At 42.6% G+C, this 10,956-nt stretch overlaps 1 protein-coding gene across 2 annotated transcripts in view; it reads right to left on the bottom strand.

Annotated features, from left to right (window-relative positions):
• Nucleotides 1–10,956, bottom strand: part of fer1l4 (fer-1 like family member 4) — a 38,137-nt gene that overhangs the window by 12,605 nt on the left and 14,576 nt on the right. Inside the window, exons 23-29 of one of the 2 annotated variants that reach the window (XM_036211988.1) lie at nt 8,991–9,164; nt 6,137–6,247; nt 5,904–6,065; nt 4,747–4,936; nt 4,404–4,492; nt 4,220–4,336; nt 957–999 (exon numbers count right to left, since the gene is read on the bottom strand). In XM_036211988.1, coding sequence (XP_036067881.1) covers nt 957–999; nt 4,220–4,336; nt 4,404–4,492; nt 4,747–4,936; nt 5,904–6,065; nt 6,137–6,247; nt 8,991–9,164 — 886 coding nt within the window. The remainder of the gene's footprint in view (nt 1–956; nt 1,000–4,219; nt 4,337–4,403; nt 4,493–4,746; nt 4,937–5,903; nt 6,066–6,136; nt 6,248–8,990; nt 9,165–10,956) is intronic. The other variant, XM_036211989.1, reaches the window with a different exon arrangement.

The raw sequence follows: 10,956 nt of genomic DNA, 5'->3' as shown, positions 1-10,956 counted from the left end.
CCCGCATAGAGGGGTTTTCCCCTATAGTGGGGTTGACCCGTACAGTGGGGTTGACCAACATAGTGGGGTTGACCCATACACTGGGGTTAACCCCTATAGTGGGGTTGACCCGTACAGTGGGGTTGACCAACATAGTGGGGTTGACCCATACACTGGGGTTGACCCCTGTAGTGGGGTTGACCCCTATAGTGGGGGTTTTCCCACATGGGCGGTTGACCTGTATAGTAGGTTGACCTATATGGATTTTGTTGGGTTTTGGGTGTCTGGCTCTGTGCAGGGGTGTAGAGTAGAGCAACTGCAACTTCAGGGTGAGTCTTTCAGTTCCTTTGAGCTCAAAGGACGTCAAGAAAACGGAACCATTCTCGTGCATACCTTATACACCTACTTCTCACCTACTCCCCTTTTACTCACCCTGGCGTGTTGCAGAAGGGTTCATTATGTCCTGGCACCTGCAGCACACCAGCAGAGAAACAGGAACCTTTTCTCTCTACAGTTCAGGACGGTTTCTAACCTTGATGCTTCCTGAAAATCACCCGTGTGCTCTGTACAGATTTGACCATTTTTCTGCCACAGACGCCCGTATTCAACCATAGGGACAGTTGAGACTGATGCTTTTCTTTGATCAGTGTTTTTTTAAGAAATGCTAAACAACTGTTCGCTGTTGTCTCATAAAAGTGAGAAGAGTCACTTTATGAAACTGATGGAACGTGAAGAGTTGAGAATCATAAGACACGTGAGCACAGTGCAGCTGATGCTGAAACTGCCTCATACTGGCTCTCACTATGAATCCATCCTTTCACACAGGAGAACATTTCTAACTTCTGGGCTTTTTTTTATTGATTTAACCAGCGTTTGATGTTTTTCACATTAATCAAGTTTGGTTTGGTTAATAGAGGTTTGATTTGTTGCATGTGAAATGTTCTCAGAAGTGGAAACATCTGCAGTCATAACTGTACCTGTCTCCACTTGTTCCTCCATCTCCATCGTCTCAGCATCCTGCTGACAGAAATGCATCATAATAATAGACCTTCATGGTAATTATTTTTAATCTTTACATTTGTTAATGATTTCATTTGCAGATGCCAGAAAAAATAATAAAACAACAACTTGGACAAGCTCTTGGATGGAACGGGCTTACTGTGGAATTCTATAGACATTTTTGGTATTTACTTGGACCTCATTTCAACAAAGTGGTCTTGAGCTGTTTCTTTGGGGGCATGTTTCCTGCTTCGTGCCCGATTCTGATCACTAATAATCCAGTGGCTTAGATGCTTTGCCACAAGCTGCTGGTTCTCTCTCCTCCTAGGGATCTATCATAGACTGTATAAGAATAACTGGACAGAGCAAGCCCCCCTACTTCCGTGTTCCATATAGGAAGTACCACTGGGTTGCAAAAAGGCCAAAGTCCCATTGACTTACATTGAGAAACAGACAGTTATTTCTCAGTCATTTTATATCTCAGAATAATCATTCTTCCTCTGCTGCTTTCTGATTAACTTCTTTTTTCTAATCCTAATTTTTTTAAAAGATTTTTTTCCATTATCACAAGTTATTAGAGTTATAAATTGACCAATCAGATGGATCAATAAGCGTTTGTGGGTCTGACGTCGACCGTCTGGGGGGTTTGACTGACAGATGACGGGTAGCCAATGAGAACAGACTTCATCAATGGGTCCGTGAAGACCTTTTAACACCTACTTTACAATTCAACAATGTACCAATCATTGTCCTACTGTTGTTTTCCTCAATGGAATGTACCGATGCAGCAGTTTGAAACAACAAGAGGAGCATGCTGTCGACATTTTTAGATGAGGATTTACTCTGTAGAAATAGATTTCACTCTGAGGTTATGTGCTTTGGACTTTTTTGTTTGTTTAACGTTCGTTTTTCTTTATTTCACTGTTTTGATTGTAGCTTATAAATTATAAGTTGCATACGTGCGCATAAAATCATCAACCAAAGTTTAAGCTTCACCGGAATTTTCCAGCTTCAACCTGAATTAGACGCAGTCGTCTGAGGAGCGCGAGACAAACATTGACCTGGTGGTATCTTCAAACAGAAAAAAGATCCGGCTGTTCACTTGTTAGGATGGTTATTTATTTTAAATACCGCTGAACGCGCTTCTCACGTGCATCTGATCAGACTATAACCTGGCCGGGAATGACAACTGAAAAGCTGCGGCGCGCGCGAGAGGGGCACGCGCAGTTCTCCAGCGACGTCACCCAAATGCTCCTTTTATCTCGACAAAAAGGAATAAATGTAAGTAAATCCCAAAGGACCGCTGATAGAATCAAATGTTGGGATGGTTCTCCCTCAAAGACTTTAACAATGACTTGTACAATTCTCCCGAGCCGCCGTTATTAAAGTTGAAGCTGTTTACATCCGCGGTCTCGTGGTCGAGGCGTGGAAAGAGACAGACGGTTGCAATAAACTCACTCCTGATTGGCGACGGTACTTCCTGTAGATTCCATGACTCAGCTATGACTCAGACCAATCGCTGAAGATTGTTTGCAAATGGCGGTATCCGTTTCAGGAATTGACGGTGAAAGCGGCGGCCTACTTTCGCGAGGAGAGGAAGTAATGCATTTCCAATGGGGGACCTCAGTGCTCGATCTGTCCATTGTTTTTACAGTCTATGGGATCTATACTTGCCAAAGTGCAGTGCGTCCTTACCGACTTTTTTTGTGCGGCAAACACTGGATTCGAGAAGCTTCCCTGTCTCTCCCGCTCTCTTGGGGGGAGGGGGGGTGCAGAGTTAAATTGACGGTACATCCAGACTGATGAGCTTTAGACTGCAGACTGCCTAACGGCTCCTGTGTTACAGCGGCATGCGAAGGCTCGACACTGCCAGGATCCTCGTGAGACGCTCTGGAGGTCTTGGATATGACAAACATCTCTTCCTTGTGACTAGAGGACATCTGGATTTGAGTGGCCCCTCCCCCTTTATCCAGTCCTGAAAGCCTGGACTGCCTTTAAGTTTGCGCGGGCTCCAGTTGCTGCTCCCGGACTGTGAATACTTGAGAAACCCTTATTTTTCAATACTTTGCCTCAGACCTTCTGAACTCTTACTCAGTCAGATCAGCTTTACAGGAGGTTGGTTGTGTGAAGCTGGGACATCTGGCTTCATCTCTGGAAGCTATGAGTCAACGTGTTTTTCTGTGACCCAGGATGCTGTCTAAAGTGGTGGAGGATGTCATAAAATCTGTTCCTGTCCTATGGAAAAGCTTTCTTCGGCTACAATGTTCCTCACAATACGTTTTCCCATCTTTGACTGTCTCCTCTGATGCTGAGGATTGGATAGAGAATGAGGATAAATTGCCTTGTTTTGGTCAAACAGGTGATGGAGAATTTGAGACGATGGCAAAGAAGACACTGTATACTTCCTGTGTGAAGGTCCGACATTTTCAGTCATTGAAGAACATAAAATCTTCTAAGTGGACTGAGGTTTTAGGCACGGGCCGTACTCTAAAAGGACGCTGGCGGTCTTTGTACAAGTTGAAAAACGTGCACCCGATCTCCAGTGGAGATTTACAGCTTGGGAAGATCGATGTTGCAGGTTAAGGAAGGTGTTTTCTTTCCAATGTTTGTGTTTGGTCCCAAGTACACTGTCCGTAGAAAATATGTTCACACTTTACTTAATTTTATTTTAGTAATGGCTAAACTTGGCATTTGGTTAAAGAAAAAGAACTTTTTACTCTCGGTTGGTTGTATGAATGTTCCTTTTATGTTTTTTACTTTACTGAAAAGCAGTTTGAAAGTTGAATTTGGTTATTTTTAGTTGATCAGTGACTTTCAAAAGTTTAAATCTACGTGGGCTCTGGAGGCAGTTCTGTGTCGTGTTGGGGATGATGATGACATTGTGTTTTATTTTTGATTTCTTTACTGGTTTACACACTGTTACTTGCTCTGTTTCTTTTTATTGTTTTGGGGGGTTCTTTCTGCAATGGAGCTTCTTTTATTCTAATGTACAGTGTCTCCTTGTTTTAATGTGATTTATTAAAGGACCATGTAAATTCCAAATTCTTTCTTTCTTTCTTTCAAGGATATGAACCAAAGTCCTTCTTAGATGTTTTAAAACATTTGTTTAATTTGAACGTTTATTTTAAACCATCAAAACATTCCTCATTTCTGATGTTCCAACTTGCTCCTCAGTCTGGAAGTTCATGGATTCTTTAGCGGTTTTCATCCACACCAATCAGCTCTGGTTCTCTATACTCACCTCCAGTGCCTGCTCCTCCAGGGAGGCGTAGTATTTGGACCACCAGTCCAGCTCCTCCTCCTCTGGCTCCTCCTCCTCCAGTTCTTCAGTTCTCTTTGACATCTTCTTTAGAGGCATCTGTGAGTGACAGCTGGAACATCAGCTCATCCTTTAGACACGGATCAGATCCTGGTTTGTGACTCACAGGAATTCTTGAATGAGCTACAGTCAGCGCGCTGAGTCGCATGTTCTTCACTGAGGCCAGCGGTTTGACGTTCTCTGAAGCTCTCCTCACTGCGGAGAGGAGCAGGTAATGAGGAACAAAGGTTAAAGCTTTGAAGAAACTTCTGCTTCTTCTGGAAAAAATGAAAACATTTGGATATTTTTTTAAATAAAATAAAGATAATAATTAAGACTACCAGAGGGTTTGAGACTTACAGCAACTTGTACAAAACACTTCTGATTGAAATAAGTGAATGTTGTGAATAACTGAGACACAAAATTAACTTTAGAAAATGTTTGAAAAAGGACCTGGATGGACCCCTTACCGGTGCTTTTGTTGGTTCTTATTGGTTTGTGGCCGTCTTCTTCCTTCTCCGTCTCCTCAGCATCTCTCTGGCCGTACTCCATGAGGTTCAGGACCACATGGGTTCCAACCAAAGCAAGATGTCCAAATGCACGATGCTCCACCACAAACAGCGTCAGAGGAGGGTGGAGGTAGGACTGCTCTGGCAGCTCCTGATTGAACCCAACAGAAAAAGTTCCTCAGAAATCTGCAGTTTGTGCTTGTAATACTTTTATTTCAGATTATCGGAAACTTGTTTTCATATTGTTAAACAAATGTGTTGTTTTATTTTTAAATTGAACTCAAAACTCATTTTCTGATTCCACTACATTTCTGAGTCTGAGTGACTGACTGAGTTAGATCTGAATGGAGTGATGTCATCCATACAAAATTGTTTATTTCTGGCTCCAACCAAATTTGCAATACAGCATCATGATGGAGCCAGATATCATCAGCAAGTAGTGACTGGTCCGAGTTGGTAGGAGTAACCGTTTCCGTGGCAACCACTCTCACCAATCAGGAGTAAGCTGGTTGGAAAGCCACACCCCTTCAACTGATAGCTCAGGAAAATCTGTCATTCAAATGTTTCAAATGTTTGACGCAATATCGCCTACTTTTACTGAGGCATATGATTGGTCAGTTTATGGCTTAAATAACTTACCATGGAATATAAGTGAGGATTATCAAGAAGATGTTAACAAAGTATCAGAGCCAGAGTGGTTACTCTGACCGATAGCATTTCCGTGGTCACATCTAGAGGCTCAGTAGAGCCTGGTGATTTTCCAGAGCTCTCATGACATAAGCAAGGCTCATTGATTCAAACTGAGGTTTTCTGCGACAGTTTGATTGACAGAGATTTAAAAGGAGAAATACTCAGAAATGCAAAAACAAAATGATTTCATATTACATTTGCTCTTTTTCATAAGAAAAATGCCACATATACATTTTAAGAACTTAGAAAACACCATTGTCACCAGAGGGGGGCTTTAAAGATGTAAATTTGGGTTTTTGTCATGCTTTTCTAGTTCGCCCATTGTTGGAGACCTGCCCTCCATTTGGGCGGAGCCTGAACTCCATGAGCTCAAATGAGAAGTGAACAACACAAGAAGTTACGACAGTTCAGTTCACACAGAAACAGACCACGTCCATGTAGCCGACCATCTGTTTGAAGTTTGGGTTGGTCCTGTAGTCTTGGATTTCCTCAGACTTCAGTGGTTCTCCTGCACATTCCACCTTCACCATGGGACGCTCCACCTCAAAAAGCTGCACCCGCTTCAGCTCGCGCAGCCCCCAGAACAGCACCTGGAAAGAAGGGAGAACTCCAGGACTCATCCGGAGCACGGAAACAGCGTTATGGGTTCTGCCAAAACCACCTCGATCCTGAAGGTCTTCAGGACGGGGCGGACTCCCTCTGGGATGCTGAAGAACCTCTCCTGTTCCTGAAACTGCAGGTCCTGAGGGTCCACGCTGAAGGGGAGAAGGGGCTACCAGAAGACCAGAGGACAGTACATGAAGAGTTAATTGGAAACACACCTGAGATCCAGTGAAATCAAATCACAGGTAAAGTCTTAGTCACATAGACCTGAATGGGGTTGACCCCAATGATATATAGCACATGTGTTTAAGTCAAAGAATGAGGGCCGAATCCAGACCTCTGGGTAATTCTATCCGTACCTTCAGATCATTTTATTTTATTGTTATTAATGACCCGATGTTATCTTGCAGTTATTACTAACTTGTATAATGGTGACAAAATATATTTTTATGGAGGGTAAAATATTAAAAGTTATTTAAGGTTTAATCTGGAATAATATTCCTGCCTTTATATTATTGATAATTATGTTAAAACGTTACAGTTTTAAAGTTTTAAAAATTGTCATTCTGTTAGCTTTTTGGACTATTTTGGCATTTACTAAGATTTTTTTAGGCTATTTTGGAGTTTAGCTAATATTTCAGCTACATACTAGCTTATTTGGCTAATCTAAGCTTTTTTTAAGTTTTTTAGGTTAATTTGTCATTCAGCTAATATTTTAGCTGGCTATCAGCTTCAGCTTTTTTAGCTATTAACTTCAGCGTTTTTAGCTATCTGCACTAGCATTATTGTAGGTAATGCTATATATATATCATGATTATGTTAAAAAAATGTAAGTTTCAAAAATCTAGTTTTAGAGTGTTCAATGAATGTTTCTCCTGTTCGGCCCACGACCTAAAGTGTGTTTTGGATTCTGGCCCCTTGTGCGAATGAATTTCACACCCCAGATATATAGGATAGAGGCGCCAGGAGTCACATATACAAAGTTAGATGCCAAACTGAAAAAGCCAAACCCTGTTCACTGCTGTACTACAACTAAACAGATAGAGCTAGAAAACGAGGATGAGTCTTTTTTGGCATGTGCATCATGACGCATTAACGCATGCGATTAACAAATTATGATTATCTGATTCATATTTATTAACGCAAATGAATGGCACCTCTCGTAGCAGCAGCCTTTCTCTTTCCCTAAGTCGGGGGTCGGCAACCTGCGGCTCTTTAAGCACTGCCTTGCGGCTCACTGGCGCTTTTTCAAAAATGTTTGAAAATGAAAAAAAAAAAAAATGTTGGAGGGAAATATATTTTTTGTTTTAATACGATTTATGCTGGAGTACAAACAAGACACAAACATCCTTCACGTTTTCCAGTTGTTGTGAGATGAGCGCAGGTGTTTCCACGCCGGCTGAGTCAGCTCGCAATCAAGCCACACCCTCAATGAAAAGTCAATGCAAATGCGTAGAAATCCTGCCCATTCGTCTGGAGCGCACGTGAGCGCACGTTGCTACGCGGGTTTTTAAGGCGGGTCGCGAGCTCCACGTACAAATCGGCACACATTGAGCGCGCTGAATCTTCAATCCGGTTCAAGATTTCCACGCACAGTCGCAGCAGCTCAGAGCTGTGTCCAATCAAGGAGCCGGATTTGGGAGCTGAGATGCCCTAAGTGGTGCAGTCATCCACAGCCTGCATTAAAACACTTCATTGGGTTCTTTTCCCACTTATACCATGGTCATTTATAAAAGAAATACATTTTCAAATGGTTTTTAGTACTTTAATCTTTATATATTTTTGGCTTAGATCGCTTTTTCACAAAAAGAGAACTATTTGATCCATGGTCCGGCACATTGTCATGTCATGTAAATTTCATTGCGTTATTATTTGTAGATAATATGTGGTCAGCAAATACTGTAAATAAAAAAAAAAATCAAAATTAATTGTTATTAATTTTTTCCCCGCTAATTAATTAGGTAAATTTTTTTGTATCGATTCCTGGTCCTAGACTTTTCACAAGGAAATGATTACAGACAGCTGATAAAGGAGAACTTATCAAACACATTTCAGGAAGATCTGAGTAGATGGTAAATGGCGTATATACTTGTACAGCACTTTCTACCTTCCTTGGAAGGCCCAGACAGTCACAGACGCATTCACCCATTCACACACTGATGGGGGCTCTGCTGCCAAACACTGGCAGCGTCTCCCAATACATGTCATGCAGTACCTGATGTGTAAGTGTCTGTAGGACAGTCACACAAACTACTCACTGATTGTCTCATTTCTAACATTCAGGCTGCAGCAAGGAACCCACATGCATCACATGAACACCACTAACGGGATCCTTGTTCAATCTGCAGGATTTGGGGGGTTAAAAAATGAAAAGTCTGTCCGACACGCCTGCGCCTCACCTACTTCGCCCTCACAGACCCTTATGTGTTGTAGAAGTGTTCACTATGACCTGTCGCCGCAGCACGCCTGTAGATAAACATGAACATTTTCTCTCTACGGTTCACTGAGCGGTCTACAACATTGATGTTTCATGAAGGTCACCTGCTGTACAGGTTTGATCATTTTTCCCGCAGACCCGTAAGGACAGCTGGGATCGAGATTTAAGGTGAATCAAGATAAAACAACAAAAGTACAAAGTTTAATTTAGATTATTTCAGTCTAACATTGTGGCCACATCAAGTTTTGTACTGATGAAGTTCAGACTCTAGTGAGACTCACGAGACTTTTACCCTCAAAGGTTTCACACAAACGTAGTAAAAATATCAGTTTATTTTGACTTCATTCTAACGAAGCTGTAAAGTCAGAATCAATGCTGACACTAAACTAAGTATTTCATAAATTCTTTCTGCCTTCACAGATTTTCATTACTTTCCTACAGACTCATTCATCAGCTGAGAATGAACAGACGTCACCTCTCCAAAACCGGAGTAGTCAAACTCGATGAGCTCGAAGGCAGCCAGCAGTTCTCCGGCGGAGACTCTCCCTTTGCTGATGTCATAGAAACTCAGGCGAGGCTTTTCGTAGACCTGCTCCACGGTTTTAAACTCCGGCTTTGCGAATGCCTGGCCCAAAGGCTTCGGACTGCCCTGAAAACACACATATATCAACACACACATGAACCTCAGGATGTTAGCCCATTCATGCTGATGAGTCTGGTGACTGTCTAGGAAATACATTTGCAACTTTATTAGGAAATGTTGGCTTCAAACAAAACATTAAACAAGCACACCCTGGACATTGTTTTAACTCATGGTATAGATCAGGGGTATTCAAATCCAGGCCTCGAGGGCCGGTGTCCTTCATGTTTTCCAACCAACCTTCCATTGAAGCTCCTTATTGGCTGCTAATTTCCAGGGTCAGGTATGTTTAGCCAATAAGGAGCTTCAATGGAAGGTTGGTTGGAAAACATGTAGGACACCGGCCCTCGAGGCCTGGATTTGAATACCCCTGGTATAGATCATGGGTGCCCAAAGTGGGCCCTGCCGACCAAATTTGGCCAACCAACGGTTATCTTTTGGCCCACCAAGTCGTGGTTGCAGAAGCTGCGGAGTGTTTGGTTAAAACCCCTCACCCATTTCCCATTGGTTCTCAATGGTGTTCCAAAACTCTACAGCTGTAATATACTTTCAGTCTCAGGGTGGCACTGTTAGCACTTTTTTTCCCTGTGGCTATGGGTGAAACAACTTCCAACTGACTCACTCCTGGGCTTTTTTGAGTTAGAAATTCTCAAGAGTCTTCACGGTCACTTCTGATGCTTTTAGCGGCTTTTTCAACCAAGATGGAGCGACAACGGCCAACGGATATAGTCAAAAGACCAGCTCCACGTCTTTCATTTGGATCCCAGTTTTCTGTGCATTTTGCCCGCCGACTGGGATCCCATTTAGATTTTGGCCCTTTGAGCAAAAAAATTTGGGCCCCCATGGTATAGAGATTAATTAGTCAGCTGAGTGTCCTTCCTCATAACCCCATACTTTCTGATCACTTTCTAATTACCCCAGCAAACTTGTCAATGTGGGTCCCATATGGTTTACCTTTGGGCTAAATTGGTGGGCCCCAGGTGGGTTTGTCAGCGGGTTCCACGGTGGCCCATCTGTGTTTGCCCACACTGGTTTGAGTGGGGACTCAGTGGTCTGGTCCAACCGCCCAGTACAAAGTGTAGCAAGCTAACAAGCTGCCCGCGGACTGCGTAGCGAATTAGCGAGCTCCGCTGCCAAGCGAGCCAGAGTACTGAGTGTCCACTCAAGCCAGCGTGGGCAAATGTGGCAGATGTTTGAACTAAAATTCAATAACAATTAGTTGTTTTAAGGCTGCTAGAAGTTTGAAGCTGGGGAAAGTATGGTGCACTGGGGTTCTGTGCTCTATTTTCATTCCCTCTATTCTATATTAATTATTTGTATTTAGTTCTCTATGCTTGTTTGGTACAGTGCGATTCATATGTTGTCCCTCTTTCCCCTCCGGGAGAGCGGGAGAGATTTCAGATTCCAGGTGGATCGTCTGTGCTCCTGTTCTTGGCAGTGGACCTCACCTCTGGCTCGTCTTGTGCCCCCAGCTGTCCTCCAGTTCTATCTAGATGAACACTATTCAAACATGTAGTTGTACAGTTAGATTAGCTAATTCGTGTTTAGTAGTCCTGGTAAATCATCTGTCCGTCCTGGAAGAGGAACTCTCCTTCATTTGGACTTCCGTGAGGTCTCTTCTTTTTTTCCTGAATCAGGTTTTTTAGGGGATTTTCCTCACAGAGAAGGAGGATCTAATGGTAGGGATAACCAGTTTAGTTTACTCTGTTCACTTTAGCAAACACCTATTGTTTATATTTTATGATTAACTTTCTGATTTATACAACTACCAGTATGAACGCCCAATGGAACAACTTTTTTG

Source organism: Oryzias melastigma, linkage group LG5, assembly GCF_002922805.2.
Source record: "Oryzias melastigma strain HK-1 linkage group LG5, ASM292280v2, whole genome shotgun sequence".
NCBI lineage: Eukaryota > Metazoa > Chordata > Actinopteri > Beloniformes > Adrianichthyidae > Oryzias > Oryzias melastigma.
This window is presented reverse-complemented; position numbering and strand designations above follow the sequence as displayed.